This window comes from Psittacula echo, assembly GCF_963264785.1.
Source record: "Psittacula echo genome assembly, chromosome: 2".
NCBI lineage: Eukaryota > Metazoa > Chordata > Aves > Psittaciformes > Psittacidae > Psittacula > Psittacula echo.
In genome coordinates, this window is record NC_137737.1 from 66762326 (window position 1) to 66784797 (window position 22472).

Below are 22472 nucleotides of genomic sequence, written 5' to 3' on the forward strand. Positions count from 1 at the left end.
TTACATGACCCCCTAATAATATAAAAGAATACAGACTTTGAAAGTTTACTCTGAAGACAAACCTTTTACTCACAGGCAGATTTCTGGATTTACTTATTTTACATACTTAGGCACTTAAAAACATGCAAAACCGCTTAATGTCCTCTTCAACTGTAATTGTTCAGCATCTCAATTTAAAAGAGACCATGCCTGTGAAAAGCCCTGAGAAATCTGATCTTAACTCACAGCTCACCCTGTTTTGAGTAGAAACTTGGACAAAGAACTCCTGAGGTCCCTTCTGACCCGAATTATCCCATGTGAATCTTGTATCAAAGGATCAGTCTCCCTGCAGGTGATTAATGTTGAACTCTGTGTCCCTCCTCAGGATCTCGAAGTGGAAAAACTATTCACCCAAACTCTAAAAGGCTAGTCACTCTGGGAAGGGGCTGTCTGAGTACAGAACTATTATTCACCCTTTTGCCAGGACTTTTCCTATACCAGAGGGAAGGATAAATCACATTTTTACAAACAAAATAGCAACCAAAGAATAGAAAGGAGTTTGCAGCTCAGAGACACCAATAGATACACCAATCTGTTACGGGTGTACTCGATTGTTGGTGCAAAGAACTACATAGATGATGGAATGTAACAGCAGAAAAGCTATAAAGTAACTGAGTTTTCTCAAATGGCTGTTTCATCTTTGCAATCTTCACAAAGCAAGACAATAACTATTAAGTTCAAGGTGGAAAAAAGTTACAGTTAAGCTGTTTTGGACTGTCAAAAGAAGGAAGGAGCAAGCTGAAGGCATCAGTCAAATCTTCAATTCTGGATTGGCCATTCGCCTTGAAGCCTATCTTGGAGTATAAAAAAATTCAATTTTCTTAGCCATTACTCAATTAGAAATTGCTATCCCAGTGATCCCCCTAGAAAAGCAAAAGTCCTAGCATACATATTTATATGTTCAGCTCCAACTACCTAGTAAGAGGTTTTTTTAATCCCTAACAAGTAAGGTAGTGCTTCACAGCAGTAGAAAAAACAGAATTTGCAATTTAATGTGGAAATAAGTTTGAGGAAAAGAAAGAGTTGTCTTCAGTTCTACAGATAATGATGTGGAACATGAATTTGCCACATACTCAACTTTCACAAAATCCAGATGTACTCAAAGGGCAATATGACTACAATTATGACTGGTGGTCCCTTTTTGCTTAAAAAACTTACTTTTCCGAGTGCATGAAAATCCAAATGTCTGTATTATGCTAACTTGCTTTTCAGAATGATTGCTCACTTATTAATTCGCAAAATTCACAAACACAGCAGGGCTCAAGATACTATACTAAGGTATTTTATGATTCTATACCTATGAATCACTGATTTTTCCACTTAAAAACCCCATCACCTGCTTTGCGGTACTTCCTATTGAAATAATATTAAAAGACAACAACAAAGAACATGAAAATGAAGAGGATGAAATGAATTCTAGAGGGCAACTCGCTCCTAGCACCAGCATTTGAGCAGCCTCTAGTGGGAACAGCAGAAAACACTGTGCTCCTGAAGAACAGGAATGAACACTTCAGATCTCTCCAGAAGACAACAGGCCTGCTTTACTGCAACACAGGTTTCAGAATCTTTTTTTTTCTGAAGTGAAAGAAAACTTCGTCGCTTTTCACAAAAAAAAGTTTAAATAAGCTCCATAGTAACTGCACCAGCTGCAGTTGTGAATTAATGTCTCTCCTACCCAAATGAGAAGGTACTCACGGTGCATTGAAAGAAAGTTCCAAACAAAGCTACACATATAATCAGTTTGAAACTTTAGCCGCAGTTCTTTCATCAACTCTTACCTATATTCACAGATAAATAAGCTCATACTTTTTATAAGGTATTTAGCAAAAATAAGAAATCTAGAAATTAATTTCCAGTTTATAGTTCACAGCAGCACCTACAATCAATCTGCCCCAGAAATGTTCTCAAGAATATCTGCAAGGGTACTACTTGTTTTCCAGCTCAACAAGAAATCCCACAACCAAGTGATCAGGCAACAATCACCATTTCATGCTGAAACAGCACTGCTATGAAAGAGAAAAACATCACCTCTTTTTAATTTTTTTAAAGAGGCTGAAAAAAAAAAAAAACCCAAAACCCAACCAAACCAATGTACATTTATATTAAGAATATTCATAGCAGTAATATGCCACACTTGAAAGAAATATTTTTTGTTAGATAGCTGAAAAAAACCACCCTTGTTCTTTAGGTAACATAATTCGAATAACACTAATTTGTCCTGTATTTCTTACACTATCACAGATATGACACCAATTTCACAAGGTTTATATTTTTTAAGTATGTTATTTGATCAGATGACATTAGATGGAATTATCTTCTATCACTGTACACTGTTTTTCTCAGTTTACAAACTACTCAGGTATTACTTATCTAGAACTCAACAACTACAAAAACAAATTTTGTACCTGAAAACACTTTCTAAAGTTTAGCTAATTTAAATTTACAACATTTTTAACTGAAACCTACATTACCTGCAGTAGTACAAAAATTGTTGGAAAAGCTACATCAGCACTGTATATCAGAAAACAACAGTGTTTTCAATTTTTCCTACAATAACTTTACATGTAGCTTTCCTGCGCTGGACAACCACTAAAACAAAAGAAACCACCAAGATATATTAAAGACATTTTTTCCAAAGTTCATTTTCTGACTAAAAGGCAAAAAAGGCAGAGAACAAATGACGGAAACAATAACACCAAAAAATTCTCTCTGCCTCTAAGTCAGAGCTTGCTAAAAGCTTAAAGTGAGCAGTGAAAGACACATACATATATATACACATATACGGTAAGAGATCAATTCAGTTGCAACACTTGAAAAAGTCTTTATGTAACTACAGTCCCACTAGTGCCCTATTTTGTATTCAAGATACAGATATTTCCAAGTTTACAACACCAAACTAAATGCCTTTTATACATATATATATATATATATATATATGTCTGCCTTATAGAACAACCCTCTCCATTGAAGCATTCTGCTCTGGAGTCTATTAAAAGCTCCCTGTTGAACACAGGTATCTTTACACTGTATTATTCAAATTCTATGGTTTTACATAGATCTCGCCAATATTTTCCCTGATTTTTTTAATTGTTTTAATTAAATTTAATTAAATTTAATTAAACATTTTCCCAACCATAAAACATTAGTCACTTACAACAAAGTTTTTACAGCTCTCCTAACTTTAAAAATAAGTTTAAAATAAAAACCACTAAAACTAGAGCCTTCTAATGGAATGTTGTGTTCTAGAGCTCTGCATCACAAAACATTTCTTCAGCTCTTGTTTTCAAGAGCTATCAACTGCTAGATGCTAAAAAAACAGAAACTGTTATTTAAGTAACAAAATGCAATTCAGAAGTCCAGGCTCAAATGCCAGGTCTGTGAAAAAGCTTGATTAACATATTGCCTGGTCTTAAATTCACTTTTACTTGACCAGTATCTGCTAGTATCTAAATCCTGATGTAAGCCACAATTAAATAGATAATAGTAAACTAACGACTTCTCTTCCCAAAGACAGTCCTGTCTCCCCCAAAGAGACAAGTCTACGGGCTATTACTCATTGCACGTTTTCCACCTAAAATTACTGCTTTAGAGGTTGTCTACAAACAGATGAACCAAAATTAAATTTTATAATCTATAGAAGATGTTCCTGGAAATATACTGCATTATTCAAACTGGAAAAATCTTCAGTATTTATAATAAATTACAAATAAGTATATTTCATTAAAACACAAGTTCCTGCTGCAAAACAAGTATTCAAAATATAGGCATTAAGTTCTTAAAAGTAGTTCAAATGTTACAAAAATCAAAATCTTGTGTTTCTTGAAAAAGATACCGTGACCTTACATTTCACAAGGTTTAGTACATTCTCCTTAACATCTGAAGAAGCCATTAAGAACTCTTAATCCCACTTCTTAAACAAAAGGAACATGGCCATATGTTTTTCAATGCAAATTCTGAACTAATTGGACTGAATTTTGCAAAGCTAGAAAATAGCAACTTTCATACTTGATACACAATCTGAAAAGTGAGCATGACCTTCTGCTCGAGATCTAACAAACTAGGATACCTCCCCTAAGCAGTGCAAAAAGTTTCTGTTTTCCCAATGGATTTTCACACCAGTCTAACCCATACTTCGGAAAAAAATGTTTATTAAGGACTAGGAGCCAATAGTCTTTATATCTGTGAATATATATGCAGCCTTATTTTCTTCCTAGTCTCATCAGTTCAAATATTTTTGAATACCCTACAGATAAAAACTGGCTTAAGTGACAATTCAAAGTCTGGACTTTGAAAGGTCAGTAACTCTTCTTTTCACTTTTATATGAGAGTACTTTTTTCTTCAAAGTTTTCCACAGCAGCTACAATACATTGCATAATACAACAAATTTATCAAATCAAGACACAGACTTTTCACTTGAAGTGAGGAATGACTGATAATCTGAGCACCTAGGACTTTATAAAAGTGCTAATGATAATGTGTGTTGTAATACACAGCAAAAGCTGAAGAATCTATACATGACTCATACCAAATTTAAGAAGGTCATTAAAAAGGCTAGTTTTCATCATCTGAGATTTCTTTAATCAAAACCAGCCAGCGTTCCCATATCTATTTTCAAAATAAAAGCATAAGTAGTTTTAATAGAAGCATATCATGTCATAACACAGACCTATTACTTTTCTGAAATGTTGAAAATGAGTCAAATGACATCTTAGATACACAACCCAGGACACAGGAGTTTATAATTCTATATTGACATGTTTTTGGTTGTTTGTTTATTGGTGTCCTGAGTTCAACTGTTGTGGTTTAAGCCCAGCCAGCAACTCAGAACCACGCAGCTGAAAGCTCACTCTCCCCTTCCTTCCTGCCCCCACTCCCGGAGGGATGGGTAGGAGAACCTAAAGAATGTAACTCCCACGGGCTGAGATAAGAACAGTCCAGTAACTAAGATATAACACAAACCCACTACTACTACCACCAATAATAATAATAACAAGGGAAATAGCAAGGCGAGAGAATACAACCACTCACCACCCACCAACCGATACTCAGCCAGACCTGATCAGCAATCTGGCCTTCTGGGTAACTCCTCCCAGTTTATATATTGGGCATGACGTGCTGTGGTATGGTTTTTGGGTTGTTGTTTTGTTTTGTTTTTTTACACAATGTTTCACTCGTATTTAAAATTCACAGCCACAGAAATAGTCGTCTCTTGGTAAAGAGAATTCAGTTTACACATACAAGGCAGATAGTTTGGGGTTATAAAAACTATAAACAGGGAGTAGAATACCACAGCAAATTTCTGGTACATCACTTCCAGAAGTGTAGATGTTGACTTTGGTATAAATTACATCTTTCTATTCAAATAAGACTATACTTACCAGAAAAAAATCAATTCCAAAAAATTCACAGTAGTTGGCAGGAACTAATAAAAACCTCTAGGTAAATTACTTGAAATCTGACATGTAAGGTAAAGATGGTTCAAATTTCACAACCGTAGCAGTAGACTTAAAAATTCATTAGCTTCCCTGAGCAGAACGGTTTTAAACCTGCTTGCACAGTACCAAAAATATTCTGGAGACACCCAGCCTTCTACAGTCAGGGTGATATTAATTCTGGTTCATAAAGCTGTATCATTAGAAATGGGAAGGTAACCCCAATTCATCAGAATTTACACATGGCATTTGCATTTATGAATTCTAAAGACAATTCCAATAATTTTTTATTATATTGTTTATCTTTGGTCTACCAGTGGCCTGCATCACTTTGTGCATGATGATATTAAAATCAGTATTTAAATAAATCATTATTTGAATTGATATTTCCTTAGAAAATAATTGTGCTTTTCAAAAAGCCAACATTAAATGGTTACCACATAACAAAGCCTTACTAAATAAGGTGGTATAAGAAAATTGTAATAAAAAATGAAATACACTCCTCGGTTCAGAAAGAAACAGCAACATTATTAGCAGCCTACCAAAGAACAAAGCCAATTTGTGCATATCCACTGACCATAGAAGAATGAGAAATTAACCTTTGAACACAGAAAAGAACTCTCCTTTTCTTCACATCAAATGCAGGCACACAAATCTAGCCCGCCCCACGAAAACAAGAGCTGCAATTACAGGGAAGAATTTCTGCATACTTCCCAGCTGGTGTAAGAATAGTGCAGGCAGAGTCCTCGGGGAACTTAGTTACTGAAATCCATGCACAAACGGTTTTTCAAAACTTGAATTTGATGCAACTTGAATTTGATTTTTTTCCCTTTTCTATGGAGGCATCAAGAGGCCCACTGTTGACAGAAAGGCTAGCTATTTGCAAACAGAGCATCCCCATTTCAAGGCTCAGTAACACTAGAGCTTTTCAGAGACTAAGAGGCCAAAACATTTTTTCCTAATTTCATTTTCAACAGTGGATCAACTGTTTGTTATGTGAAGTTTCCATTAGTCATCCACTAAAGCATCAATCTATTCATCTTTACATGTTTTCAATTAAATCAATGGATTAACATTTGGTAAAGTTATAAAAATTAGAATCCATCTAACAAACATCAGATATCTGTTAACCTTAATATGTAGCATTGCTAGTTTCACAAATGAAAAAGCTGGGTATCACTTCAGAAAAGCATAACCCGGTACACTGACTTAAACTATGGAAGCTAGCTTTGGAAGCAAGTACTCTTCAACAAAAAGTTTCTGCCTTCAAAGTGTCCAAAGCCAGCTAAATTTCCTCCCTCCCTCCCCAACAAATGAACAACAGCTGAACTTCACTCTAATCCTCTGTACTGACTTGAATGCTTGTTATGTCTATGAAATCTTACCTAGGCTCGCTGTGAGGCATTCCAGATCTGCTAAAAACCCAGGTATTTGTTGGAGCTGATCCTGTAGTTCCACCAGACTGTTTCTTTTCTTCTCCCAGTGTGCAGAAAGCATCACAACTTCACTATCCACCAGCTGAAACAAACAGGTTCTTTACTTTACTTGCAATTTTATGTACCTATTTATGCGCATCTTGACTAATTTTTAGAACTAAAGCATCCGCAAGCATAAGGTCAGCATGGCAACCCTGTAGCACTGCCACTTGTGTTCTTCTCAAGTAAATATAACATGTTAACGAAAGACCCTGTAGTATGAAATATTTATATCAAAATGTATTGATCAAAACAAGATTAGAAGTCATTTCGCATTATACAATACAGGAAACACTGGATTTTATTAACAGTAACATGCATCTGGAATTTTGACAGCAGTGTTGCACTGGTACACAACATTGCAGTGCTGCAATGTAAGGTTTATTTAGATCAATTAATTTAGTTTAACATTGCTAATCATACTAATTTAATATTAACAACAAAACTGAAAACTCTGTACATTCCAAATACTCTAGAAAATGAAATAAAAATAGCAACATAAAAAGTTGCCTTTATAACAGTCCTGCTCTTTTGCTCGTGATAAACTTAACTGCTGCAGTTGCAAATCTTTATGAACACACTTCTATATTAGTTCAATTTTTGCTGTTTGAGTCTTCCTAAGTTTTAATATACAGTAGTATAATGAGAAGAGGAGACACTGCTTAAAAAAATTCAATAGGTATCAGATTCTATGAAAAACAGCAAGATCAAGAGATCTTATTTCACAAATGTTCCCCTTATATATGATACGTGAAATGATTCCGTTATAGTTTCTCTGCTCTTAGTTCCATTACCCATTCTTCCTCTTGCACACAACTGCAGCCTGCGGCTATATCTGCATTCCAAACTCCCTGGGTTTTGTAGAATTTAATTGCTAAAACTGAAGAAATTGAGGAATGGGCAAAGTTCTCAAATATTTAGAATTCTATTCACATCAGACAGATTCTGTTAGCATTAACACAACTTCTCCCACTTCTAAATTCCTCCAGCTACTTATCACTGTCAAAAAGCCATCCTGGTTTACCAGATAAGGTTTGAAAACTTATTCCAAAGCCTAGTGAGTAATGAAACACCTCAGAAGATCAACATCCTTATCTAAATAAAAACAAGTGTATTTTTGAAAATGAGATATGGGATTTATGTCAGTTGAATAGTAAAGCAAACAAAACCCCAAAACCCACCATGAGACGGGGGCAAACACCAGAAAAACATTTCAGCCCACATATAACTGAATGCAGCTAAAATTACAATCATTTAAAAGCAGTACTTTTAGGACAATTTTGTAGATATAACTTGTAGTTAACATCTATAATTTAATATAGTAAGGCTGTAGTCAGCAATTAAAGCTAGAAATTTTCACTTTCCTTTCTCTATTCAACATTTGTAAATAAGACAGCATGAGTAGTTTATATGCTACTGGCTAATACTAGAAACAGGGCACTGGACAAGCGAATCTTTAGGTCCTTTAGGACCTTTAGATACAGTACCGTCAATCTTGTGAGCTTACACAATTCTTATTTTAATGAAGCCTGTATTTTCTACTTTTATTTAAAAAAAAAAAAAAAGAAACAAACACAAGCAATACACATTTTGTATTCTCCCAAAAGGAAATATCTGAATTTCATGGAAAATTTCAAAGTCCTTTGGTACTTTTTTTGTTCTAATTTTCCCAGGAAGCTGTAATATTTGAGATGAAGGTTACACTGGTTTTATATATACAAAACCTCAAATTATTTTCAGAACTACAATTTTAAAAGCAAACTAGTGCAAGTATTACAGAATTGTATGCAACTCATTTAAGACATGTTAAAAAAAAATAAAAAAAAACCACAAAAAAACAAACCAAAAACCTATCATAAGCAGTAAAACACACAAAGCTGGAAGAAAAAAAGCTGGGCAGAGAAGAGATTCAGAGCAGCCCTGCAGAGAAGGACTTGGGGGTGTTGGTCGATGAGAAAAGGAACATGAGCCAGCTTCAGTGTGCGCTCGCAGCCCAGAAAGCCAACCGTATCCTGGGCTGCATCAAAAGGAGCGTGACCAGCAGGTCGAAGGAGGTGATCCTGCCCCTCTACTCTGCTCTCGTGAGACCTCACTTGGAGTATTGTGTGCAGTTCTGGTGTCCTCAACATAAAAAGGACATGGAACTGTTGGAACAAGTCCAGAGGAGGGCCACGAGGATGATCAGGGGACTGGAGCACCTCCCGTATGAAGACAGGCTGAGGAAGTTGGGGCTGTTCAGCCTGGAGAAGAGAAGGCTGCGTGAAGACCTCATAGCAGCCTTCCAGTATCTGAAGGGGGCCTACAAGAATGCTGGGACTGTAGTGACAGGACAAGGGGTAACGGGTTAAAACTTAAACAGGGGAAGTTTAGATTGGATATAAGGAAGAAGTTCTTTACTGTTAGGGTGGTGAGGCACTGGAATGGGTTGCCCAGGGAGGTTGTGAATGCTCCATCCCTGGAGGTGTTCAAGGCCAGGCTGAACAGAGCCTTGGGTGGCATGGTTTAGTGTGAGGTGTCCCCGCCCATGGCAGGGGGGTTGGAACTAGATGATCTTAAGGTCCTTTCCAATCCTAACGATTCTATGATTCTATGAAAGAACTTAATCTCTAATAACTGAAAGCTTTCACTTGATCACATGGAAAAGGTGAGCCATACTATTAGAAAAGAGAAGGAACATAAGATACTATCTTTCTTACACTTAAATACACCTCTTCTAAACAGGTTAAGCAGTGGGGGTTTCATATGTGGTAGAAAGACACAGAGAAGACTCCTAAGGAAACCATATGATGTAGCCAGCCAAAGTGAAAATTTCAGCCAGGACAGAGAACCCCATGGCTCAGTCCTGCCCTGTGTCATGGCCACCCAGCTTACACTATCTGCCCCTTAAACAGGCCTTGAAATGGAAAGTCTGGTGCAGACCAGTGCATTGTCAGCACTTACTGGAAGTTTTCTTTCCCTTCACTCCAGAAAAAAACCCACACAACCTGTTGCTTTACTTCCAAGGCAGGAAGACTGGACAAAATCAGGGGAAAGCACAGACACTTCCTGAATCTTTTCAGCCATATGATCAAATCTTGCAGTTTTCCTGTCCATTAGGAGAGGGCAGCAAACGGTGCCAATGCAACAGCCCTACCCTGATAAAAAGCACCAACATGCCCCAGGCCCAAATATAGTCTGTACTTTCCCAGTCCAGACTGCTTTAAAGAGCTACAGCAGCAACATGCAACATCACTTTCTGCAATTGCTTACATTGCATCGCATTATTTAATGTTTACATTACATTGTTGACATTACTGTTCATTGTTTACGCTGCCATTTATTGGCAATGTTAAGTTGTCTTAAGCAGTCTCAACTAACTTCAAATTTTTCGAAAAACGACAGAAGAGGGCAAAAAATGACCACCAGAACTTCTGGATATGTCTTTCACACTCTGACAAAGTCATACTTCTCAATACTCTAACCTAACATATCCCACAGAAACACAGTAAACTGATATAATTACTATTTTTTTGGTTAAGTGCAAGTAGTGATTGCAACCACTTGAACAAAGGACATTAGACAAATTCTGGTGTCAACTTATCAGCTATAAAGTACTTCAAAAGCACTAAGAAATTCTCACACTCAGTATTTGTTATAGAAATTGAAATATAAGAAAGTAAAAGGAGAATGAACTCCAGATAATTCCTTGAAACATGGTTACAGAGAATTTCTATTTTTTACAATATCTATATTTAATACTTTATGAATATTAATTGTAGGCTGAGCATCATCAAATCTGGAAGAACTGTGAGAAACAAGAAGAACTGGATATTCTGAACTTTTCCATCAGCTGCCTGTCAAATACCATCTTAAAACCACAGAAAAAAAAAAAATACAATGTGACATTTTTTCCCAAGCAGCAAAACAGAGCATTACTTTCTCATTATACTGTTTGTACAGGATCCAGCTGGGATGGTGTTAATTTTCTTCATAGCAGCCTACATGGTGCTGTGCCTTGGTTTTTTTACCAAAACAGTGCTAATAACACACCAATGTTCTAGATATTGCTGAACAAAGCTTGTGCAATCTCAAGGCTTGGTTCTTCCCCAGTCATCCCCGCTCCCCCTGCAGCAAGTAGGCTGGGGGTAGGCAAGAAGTTGGGAGGGAGCACAGCCAGGACAGTTGATCATTGCCCACAGAGATATTTCATACCACGTAACATCATGCTCAACAATAAAACCAAGGGTTTGGTCTTCAAGGTAACCATTGCTCTGAGACTTGTCTGTGCATTTATCTGCTTGTGGGAGGTCAGGAGTGACTGTTTTAGCATCACTTGTTTTTCCTCTGTTCTTCAATTATTAAATGGTCTTTATCTTGAATCATGAGTTTTTTCATTTGTGGTCTTTCTGTTATCTCTTCAGTCCCACCAGTAGGGGAATGAACGAGGCTGTGTGGGTGCTCACCCAGTGGCTATGGTCAATCCAGTACACTGGTACTGAAAATTTTAGTTTAAAATTCTTCACACATTTTTAAATATTTGAGGTGTGGTATTGTTATTTTTTTCTTACCTCTCCAGCTTCTGCACAATCTTTTGCTCCTTTGTGAAGGGCAGCCCAAGCATCTTCATATCTGAAGAAAGATAAACAACTTACAACTTCTTACTGTGTTCCCCTTAAAAAGGAAGAGGATTTCATGGATGCCACTGTGCTAGTATTTATAGGGACTACCAGAAATAACAGTTTAAAAAGCTGTACAGTTCTTTCTGGTATTTACTGGTTTACCAAGACAAATACAGTAAGAAATAATTTCTTTCAAAGAAGAAGTTTTTAAACCTACTACCTTTCATTAAGAGCTAAATAGACCCAGCAATATTTATAAGACTGCAAATAAAAGCCTTAATCACTACTTGGAATCCAGTTTCGTTAAGAAAATTAAAAAAAAATTAACAAGATGATAATCACACACACACCCACAAATAAAACGGTGTTTGGGCTTTTTAAGATAAAAATACAAAGGAAATTTATAATGAAGATCACCCATGTGACTCAGAAAAAATATGATCAAGTACACATGGAATACACTTTCTTTTCATGGCAATGACAGGCACACCGTCACTATCAGAACAGAATGATATCATATAAAAAATGTAAAAGTCATAAAACATCAAAGTAAAACCACAGGCTGGGCCTCAGTGCTGGTTTTCTTCATTCCTGTGCATTGGACCATGAACTGAAGTCATCTTTCAAATGCTGCTTTTCCTCCAGAAGTTCTGTTTCATTAACATGACAGCACTTAAGGACTGGGCAAGCTCCAAACATATCTGTCATTCGGTACCCACCCCCATTCTACTAACTGCAGAACATCAAAAGCCCTGTTAGTATCACCTTTATTTTCTTCTAATTTTCTCAACCTGATAAAGTTATTTCTGAAATTACAGGAAGCAGACACTAACAAAGAAAGGGAAGGTCATACCTGCTCAGTATTTCCAGTCCAGCACACTCTGGCAAACACTGAACTGTTCTAGAAAACAAATTGTAAATATACACATTGTTAATGCACACAAGGCTGCTATAAAAATAACGAGTGCACATGTATCTGCTTTTGACAGATATGCTGAGCACAAAAATATTCCCTACTGTTCAATTTCACAAACGTTTTGTCAATTCTGGTTAAAATGCATTGCACAGTGTATCTTACAAGAGTATTTCAAAGCTAAGGGTGGGTTTTTTTGAAAATAAGACTACTACACAAGTTCTTTGTGTCTCAGTAAAGACATTGCACTTGATACATTCTACAAAATATATTCTATAAAAATAATTACTAAGGTAAAGAACATGGTCAGTCTAATGCTCTAATGATCTACTAAATGCATACATTTTCATTAATAACAGCTTGAAATATAAAGGCAACTTATTGTAAGTTACAGAAAATTAACAAAGCAGCATTTTTAAGGATGTATTATGTGAAGACCTTGACGTCATTCAAGATCTGTCTCTTATATTACCAGAACAGGCTGTTTTGCACTATCATCCAAACAACTCGAATGGGAAAAAAAACCAACAAACAAACAAAAACCAAACCAACAAATACTATAAATGAAACCTTTTTTTTTTTTTTTTTTTTTTTTTAAACCAAGGGAAAAGTGATAGTCAGTGAGGTGGAAAGGGACCTCAGGCAGTCTCTACTGCAACTACCTCCTGTTCAAAGCAGAACCACCTATTGGATCAGACCAGCTTGCTCAGGGCTTTGTTCAGTTGCAACCTGAAAACCTCCAAGGACAGAAACTTCACAGGCTCTGTGAGCAACCTGTTCCATTGCTTAACTGTCCTCATGGGGAAAAAACTTTTCCTTATATACACGGCCATGCATCTTCTCAGCAAAGCTGCATCCCAGCTAGTCAGTCAGGCCCAGTCTGTACTGTTGCAGAGAATACTTTCTTCCCAGGGAAAGACTCTGGATTTGTACCTCCTGAATTTTATGAAGCACCACTTGGCCCATATGGTCTGTTTATGGGTTCAGTTCCCCAAACTGATCTTTATTCACTGCTGGTCAGTCTTTTCCTTAAACCCTTTCACTAAGCACAGAGGACTGGGAGATCTTGCTTGTCAGGACTGAAGCACCAAAGGCACTGACTACATCTGCTGTCTCTAAATCATCTACCCCATTCATCAACAACACAATGTTTTCTTTGTTCAGCCTTTTATAAGCAATGCAGGGCTAAAGCTTTTCTTTTCCTTAACATCTCCTGTAAAAGCCAGTTCTAGGCGAGCTATGGCTTTCCTAAGGCTATTCCTGCATGCCAAAGAAATTATGAAGAGGGTATCAAAAAATTATCCTTGACACCTTCCAGAGCTCTTCTTGACTGCATATCGCTGTGTTGTCCTTTCAGCCCACATCAAGGAAGTTAAAGGCCCCCACAAGAACTGGGATTTAATGATACAGAGAATTCCTCAAGCTGTTTAGCAAAGGCACCATTTGTTCCCTGACCAGATGGCCAGTACCAAGCTCACATTGCAATACCTCTGCTCCTGACCCACAAGTTCTCAGCCATCCATACAACCAAGCTAATCTATGTTTGTTCTAGCAAAGCAGAAGTCACTCTGGTATTCCCCTATTTGTGATGATCCAACTGGTTCACCCAATGCTTTTCTCAAAAAGTGATGGATATTTAACAGTACGTCAGAAGAACCAAAATATTATGGACTGGAAACATACAGAGAAGGCAGTCACCTCAAATAGTTTTATTCAAACCTTCACCCATTCTTAGTTTAGTTTCCATGTCTTGTGTTAAAAAACCTTTATATCCAAAACATCAAGCTTCAGAACTCAATAAAGTTTATTTTAGATACCTTATTTTTTGTTCAGGGCTTGTTTTAAAACTAATTTGTGTCTACACACTGTGTTTTAGTAAGAACATGCTTTACACTGAAGCATATCTGAGCTTATTTGAGGAACGAGACATCCTTTACAGATGTTAAGTAGCTTTCCCCTATAGTTTACGCAGGTTGAAAGGATTAACAATACAGTAAAATGTAGAGGATAAAACCAAACAAAACCAAATAAAACCCACCACAATTCTTAAATCTTCTTGAAATAGATAATTGAAGTACTCTATTATACATTTACTTTGCACAATAAAGACTCATACTGCTGTTCTTATAGTAGAAAAAAATGTATTACAATTTTAGTACATGAGATTCACAGAGATTGGAAACAACTACATTCCAGTGTACTTCAACCCGAATCTTGCATAAAGTACCACAATAATGTTGAATAGTCACATAATTTAAATAGTCATAAATTCATTAAGGGCCTTCAGAAATTATTTAAGCCTGTCAATGAAGGCTCTACTGAGCAAAGTATTTTCTCAACATTAGGGTTAAACTTTTCTGTGTCAAAAGAGTATTCTGTAAGATTACATGTAAATGTTCTTTATTCTTGAGAGCTGTACACATTCTGTGTAAGAGCCACTTTCAAATTTTTCTGTAACAAGAGCATCCTAGACCAATGCTATACATTAAGGCATTCAGAAGTACCTCTGCCTGCTTTTTTTTGCTTCTTTTGATTTGTCACCCAAAGTCTTCAACCTATAAATAAAAACACACACACAAAAAAATAAATCAGACACTTCCAACACCAAAACCAGAGAACAACTTGTCTGAACACACAATGTGTTCACTCCAGTCTATTACAGTTAATTTTGTTTCAGCTTATTTCACAAATAAATCTAATTTCACTTCGTTTTCTAGAGACTGTCAGGCGAAATTATTTCTACTGACACTGCTTCTAAATTATGTGATTTTTCTACAAGTGTATCATGCAGTTGGGTATGAAAACTTAATGGGAGCTTACATCCAGGTAATCCAGCCCTCGATACTGTTTCCTTAGCAGACAGGTATTACAGATCTGCATAGAAACAACCAATCCAATTCCGACGAACACTCTTTACAAGAAGACATATGTGCCAAGGAAAAGCATGACAGTCACAGAGACATTTATACCCATTTGCTGTAAGTCTGCCAACACAAAACTAGCATAAACACAACTTTTCTTCTGGCAACTATCAGAATCTCCAGCAGCATGACCACAGTGCACTGCTTTTGAGCATATCTGAGGCTTGCTTCACCTAATGGTCAATTTCAAACTGACTGGAATCTTGCTCCTAAAAAAAACCAAAACCAAACCAACAACAAAATAACTCCAAACCAAACCAAATCCCCCAAAACACCAACGACCAAACAACACATACACACCTCCAATTCTTTTCCACTCCTTACTCTTTTTCAGTCAACCCATATATGCTAGTCAAACTGGCATTGTAGAGTGAGAGTCAAAACCCCTGGCTGTTCTCTGACTACCAAAATGATGGAAGTCCTCTATGGCCTCTGGAGTCCCAGCTGTCAAGGACAGCAAGCTTTAGGAAGAAATAAAAGACAGAGACATCAACAAGATGAAAATGAGCTATAACGCCCAAAGATATCCACAGACATGGCACAGAGATATGCAATCCTGAGTGACCCAGTGACTGAGAAACACCCTAATATACAGATATTCAGTTTGCTTCTAGGGTGAGTCCAATTACTCCTCCAGTCTTGAACATCATCAGTTTCCAGGAACTCAAAAGAAGAAACCCCAATGCTTTACAGCAAAATAGATGGTTGACAATTTGAGGAAAGACATGCTAAGGCATGTCTCAGCTCCCTGTTAAGAGAGCTGTCCATAATAGTTCAGCCAAGTAGCAACAACCACAGCACACTGAGGAAGAACATTACTGCAGAAAGCTCTGCAATTTGCCCTTCTCTGTTATGTTCCCCAGTATACATCCCCACTTGTAACAGCAGCACTTCTCTGCATATAGAAGGAAATGCTGGGTCACAACTACCAGTTCTTTTACTAGAGTATCTACCAGGCAGTCAGAAGTAAAGGTTAAAGGATTTATCACCAGACTACACAATATCAACTTCCTTTCACCAGTGTTCTCTATACAAAGTAGAGGCAGTGTGAGCCACATCCCTCAAGCTACCAAAAGTACACAAATTACTGCCTGAGATCAAACACAGTTCACTGTTCTGCTATTTGGGGTTTTTTTCTCCTCCTGTAGAAGATCACTTACCACTAAATGGGTCAAAATTGAGACCTCTCACTCACAGGACACACAGAACTAGACAGCAAACACAGGTGAGCAGGGGAAAGGGAACTCATTTCTTCGTACACAGAAATGTCTGACAATCCTAAATTGCTCTTTCTTTAGGCCACACAAGTCAGATTTAATATTTTTCAGCTGCAGACAAAAGTTCCCTTAATCCTTTGGAATTGATATTGTTTTCTTAGAAGCCCTGGAATAGCTTCTCCTTCCCTATGCTTCAAAAGATCCAACTGCTTCACTTTGTAAGCATTAATGTGTAGCCAACAAGTTGGCCACAACTTGTCCCAGCATTCCTGACATTTTGACCATTCTGGGCTAAAGTCTTAACAGCATGAAATTACTTTCATTACCAGTTTGGTGGGGTAGGGATAGGTTTTATCCAGAACACTAGGGCATTGAGGTTGCATTGTCTAGGAAAGCAAAGGGGGCAAAACAGGACAAGTCATGTTTGGGGCTGAGTCCACAGGGATACTACAAGAAATAAATGGATGCTCTCCAAAGCCTCTGCTACTGTGGCTCTGAGACACAGGTTCCCAGTGGCAGCAAAGGTTACACTGCAAATGAAAACAATGCATAAAGACTGGACACTCCAAAAAGGGCACATTAATGGAGCTGCTAAAACACAAAGATGGAAATGATGAAACCAGAGACTGTTCTCGAAACAGAACAAAACATTGCAATACAAGGAAAAAGGTGAATTAGAGACTACATGGAAATGTATCGACTCCACTGCAGCACTAAAGGAAAATACAGAGTTAAACAGCCATTCGAGCCAGCATGTTATGACCTTCTTGTTGTCCTCTTTCATCCTTTTTCAAAAGAACCTTGCACTACACTAAGACATCAAGCCCTGTGAGTTCTACAAATAACAGCAAAACCAAAAGACAGACTGCAATAAAGCAATGCCTTTGCAAAGACATTTTAATAGTCGATTCTCTTTGTTAAGGCAGATAACATATAAGCAGTTTATCTGACTGGTTGGTAGTGTATTCTGTCAGCTTATGTGGACCCTTATACACCAGTGCAAACAAGTCATTATAAAGTACTCTGGAGTAGATAGACATCTATCATTGTATATAAATATTTACCATAGGGGTATTACTATAAGGCATCCTCAATGCTGCCAAAGACCATGCAGTTTTTAAAAGTAACTGGTTACAACACAATACTCTCCTGTGGCTCATGAACAACAGCTCTGCAGCACATGCATGACCTTGCTCTCCAGCCACCCACTGACTTCCAGTAACACCCATCCAGACCACCTGGCTGTACTAAAAATAGCATTGATATAGGGCCTGTCTAAAATACCCTGGTGAGGAAACGTAGGAAGAATAACTTTCTACTTTTTAACGTGGCTCCTACTTCCATTTCCCTGTGCTTCTTTTCCCCAAGTGACAATAACCCATCTTTCAAGGAAAGAAAAGCTTTTCAATACGCCAAACAGAGCACACTGATGCCCTTTGAACCAATTACGCTAATCCGTAAAACCTTGAAGGTCAGTCGCTTCATAAAAAATTCAAGCCCGTTAACTGACCCCCTTCACATCTTCCTCATTCTCTCACAGCAGCAGCTTCTTTTTTTCTTCCCTTCCCTTTCCCTGACCGCAACCTCCTCCCCTCAACTCGCCCTAAGGCTGCAGACGACCACACCGCAGGCAGAGCTCGCCACCCCGCCATGAGCTGCCAAGACCTAGCGGGAAGAGGAAAGGAAAGCAAAGCAGAGTGAGGAGGTAGATGTTAGATCCCGGGGCCACATTTCCAGCCTATCCCAGCACCGTGCAGCTGCAGTGGAGAAAAGGGCCCCGATCAGGGGGTCCCACCTGCCCAATCTCCTTCTCCTCCTCCCTCTCGCCCGCCCGTCGCACCAGTCCCCGCCCTCCCCCAGTTCCCGGTCACCTGCTTCCCAACCCCCCCCAGCTGCGGAGCGCTGGTCCCTGTCCCGCTCTCCCGATGGCCCCAGCCGGGACGGTACCCACCCGGCGGTGAGGTCCTGCTGGACGCTCAGCAGCCGCTCTCGCAGCGTCTCCAACATCGTCTTGACCTGGCCCAGCTGCTGAGGCCGCAGCCGCGCGCGAGCCGGGGCGGGGCGAGGCGAGGGGTGGAGCTGATCTCCATGACGGTAGTGACCGCCCTCGTGCCGAGCGGAAGGCTCACCCTCCCTCTTCCGGTGGCGGGAGGTCTGAGGAGTCTCATCTGCTTTACAGCGTTAGTGTCTCCGTGGGGTTGCTGAGGTGATCTAGGGCCTTTGGCGTGCGTTTCCGGGGTGCAAGTAAGGCTAGGTAGAGCTGCGTATAAAGCCCAGGACGCGTCAAGGACAGGTATTAAGAAACACGTGGATTCCAGAAGTTGCAGCGAGCGGCTTTTTACAGACCGCAGTAAGCGCCTTGGCAGGTCGGGTCCATTACCTTAATGATTTTGACATCAGTGGTAGTAGTGAACCCGGGGAATCGGGCTTTGTGTGGCAGAATCTTAAAAGTAGGGAAAGAAAAAACACCGGGTCTCCTGGGATTGCTGGGTTCTGGCAGTAAAGGATAGATGGTAACTTTTCAGGGTCCTTGTAAAGTTTGTCTCTGTGGCCCGTTGCTGTTTGGAGACTGTCAGGCTTGTGTACATAGTAATGACTGTTAATGACACACACACACACACACCCGAAGGAAAAAAAATAAAAAAAAAGGCTGTTAGTTATTACAAACAGTAAATAGTCACAGAATGGTTTGGGCTGGAAGGGACCTTGAAGGTCATCCAGTTCCAGCCCCTCTGCCACAGGCAAGGACACCTTCCAGTAGACCAGGTCGCTCCTACCCCTGTCCAGCCTGGCACTGAGCACTGCCAGGGATGGAGCAGCCACAGCTGCTCGGGGCAATCTGTGCCAGTGCATCACCACCCTCACAGGGATGAGCTTCTTCCTTATATCTAATCTAAACCTACTCTTTTTCAGTTTAAAGCCATTCCCCTTTGTCCTATCCGTACATGCCCCTGCAAAAGGTCTCTCTCTGGAAATAATTAAAAAAAAAATATTTTTAATCAAGCTTCTAGATACTGTCTGTTCAGATAATAACTTATAAGTCAAGTCAACTAGTTGATACAGTGTAAGTGGAATAAGACTTCTTCAGAACAATTGGCCAGTTATTCTGGATGATTATTTATAGTCACAGTAGTAGTCACACTCCTACTCTGTGTGGTTTCAGTTAATATTTGTGGAACACAGACCCAGGATTTAGTTGAATGTGGGAAATCTTAAATTTCCATATAATTGAGGCTTTCAGCTGAGATTTCAAAGTCAAAATATTTTATTTGTTAACCACTTAAGTTTTAGTTAAAAGTTCCAAAAATACTAAGTGATGAGCACTGAAATAATTTGTTACAAGGGGAATGTATACGGAGAGGGATTGTTGAGTGCAAGTGTGTTGTCCGGTACTGCAGAAGTATACTCAGAGTGGTTAAGGTACATTTAATCAACTGGAAAAGTGACACCAGAATCCCATTCACTCTCTTCTTGCATGCTATTAGAAGAACGTGGGACCTATAGATTGTTTCTGATGTGGCTTATTGAAAACCAGGATTGCTCTTTGTCCTTAATAAAAGCTAAAAACAGCTAAGAAAAATTATTGGGTTGGTCATTCAAAGCATTGCAATTGATGTAGCTTGTCTTGTGTGGAGGTTGGGAAGACATTTTGTGGCAGACTGCATATGAAGTTCTGTAAAAGAGCATGTGACATTTAGACGGTGTTTTTCTCTTGCTTGGCCTAACAACAGTATCTGAAAGTAGATACTTTCCAGTTCTCTGGATATTTAGCTCTCCAGAATAAGAGGGAAAGGACAAGAATCAACAAGTTTTTTCTGATGTATTCACAGGCATACATTACAAATGCTGACAAAGGCTGTGCTATGTGGCCTTAGGTAATATACATGTTACAGGACTTAAAGTTTTCAGAAAACAAGGGAGGGGTTTTAACTTCTAATTTTCACCTTTCCTTTGAGAAGACATATGCATTTCATCTGTGTTGCACATTTTCAATTTTCTTGTGAATGTTTTTGTCAGTGATGGCTCTAATAATTCACAATGAGTAAACACTTTTAGACTACCATCCTTCCTTTGCAGTTAAAAAGAAACTATTCAAAGACTGCTGTCTTCTACAATTTCATTACCATCTCTGTGTAGAATTTGGGAAAAGAAATGTGTTGAGGTAGTGTTAACAGTCACAGTAATCCTAGAAATACAGGAGTGGAAGAGACTTCTAAAAGCACATGCTATGCTCAGGGGCTGTGTGAATTATAAATATGCTATGTACAGTTTGTTTAACTGGTTCTTAAGAACTTAAAATGAAGGAGATTCTGCAAGCTCCTTAAGTTATCAGCTCACATGTTTAGCTTGATCTTGATCTTCTTTTTTGTTTCTTGAGTAATACCAGTTCCTTCCCCCCTCTGCCCCCCTCCTTGTAGTCACTTTGCAAACTTATTCTTGCTGGTCTGATCCGGACATCACCCAGTTTGTCCAGGAAAGTCAGAGCTCTATGGCATTTCCATTACCAAAGCTGAATTACATACATTACATTTTGTCCTTAGAGCCTTGCTAGTAGAAACTTTTTTGATCTCTGTGTATTTTTGAATGCTTGAAGTGGAAGTGCTGTATCAGGCCTCCTTTAGCTTAGAAGATACACCAAAGTCCAGTGTAACTGAATTCTGCTCTCATTAAATGTTTTTACTCTCATTATTGGTCCAATTTTAATTTTTTTCAGAATAACATAAGTGGTGCAAAATAATGCAGAACATCTGTTCAGTTAAAGCAGGGAGCAAAGCTCCCCTGCTTCTTTTCAGAAATACATGTAATGAATCTGAATCCAAGTTCCACTTCCCATAGCAAAAACTTATAACAATGTTTTGCATGCAGTTGTAAGTGGTTTGAGGTGTCAGGTGTGGGCAGTGCTAGAGACCAGCACCCCTGCAATAAAGCTCAGGCAGAGACTGAAGGCCCATGTCTAAGTTTAGGAGGGATTCCCAGGCCCATAGTTTGAGGGTGTGGATGGAAGCTACAGGTGAGGTTAGTGAGGGCCAGTAAGCACCCACAGGGCAGGCGAGGTTTACCGAAGTGTTGGTCAATGGGGCTCCCTAGAAACAACTTGTGTCAAATGCTTCAATTTCTTTAATCTTGTGACATCATTATGCAGTGGGATAGGTTGGGAGAATTAAAAATATACGAGGGGTAGCTTATGGTTAAACCACAAACATGGTTTAACAATCTCTATTTTTAGCTTTTAGGTGAAAATTTCATAATTTATGATTTATAAAGATCTGTAGAGTATGATTAGAAGTTGACTAATGGACATTATAGCTCTTGGACTCTATATGTATTTTATTTTTCTAGCTTGTTCTGTACTGATATCAACTTTAAACATTGCTATAAATGCTGGAAATAAACTTCAATTCCAAAACTCTATTATTACCATTGCAGTCAATAAAGGCTAAAATGAAAGCGTGCATTAAGGTCTGATTCAGCATTTCTTGCAGGAATTCCACTGCATGCTAAAAAGAAAGGTTGGTGTCTGTCAAAGACTTTTATGTGCCTAAAGCTTCAGCAGGGTCATATGACGTAAGTGGAAACTAAATTTGAGTTTTATATCACAAGAACTTATTGTCATAGTCTCACTTATCCTGAGGCCTCATTGCCATTACTAGGAGCTTATAACAGCTCCATTTTCCAAATTTACCTTTATAGCTTCCTAATAAAAGTTAATTTTTCCTCTTACCTATACTAACTCTTGGGGCTTTAGCAATGCAATAAAGTCTCTGCAGATAACATAAAAGTTTTATATGAATAGAGAATATCTTTTTATCTCAATAAAGAAAGTTGGGTTTGGGTTGTTTTTTTTTTGCTTTTCCTGGAAACTAACACAAGAAGAT

General features: G+C 38.4%; 1 protein-coding gene across 1 annotated transcript in view; it reads right to left on the minus strand.

Annotated features, from left to right (window-relative positions):
• Positions 1-18652, minus strand: part of DTNBP1 (dystrobrevin binding protein 1) — a 71790-nt gene extending 53138 nt beyond the window's left edge. The window contains exons 1-5 of the mRNA XM_080609916.1: positions 18548-18652; positions 14963-15013; positions 12399-12446; positions 11495-11555; positions 6858-6990 (exon numbers count right to left, since the gene is read on the minus strand). Of these exons, the coding sequence (XP_080466042.1) occupies positions 6858-6990; positions 11495-11555; positions 12399-12446; positions 14963-15013; positions 18548-18603 (349 nt within the window). The 5' untranslated portion in view covers positions 18604-18652. The remainder of the gene's footprint in view (positions 1-6857; positions 6991-11494; positions 11556-12398; positions 12447-14962; positions 15014-18547) is intronic.
• Between the last annotated feature and the right edge of the window lie 3820 nt (positions 18653-22472).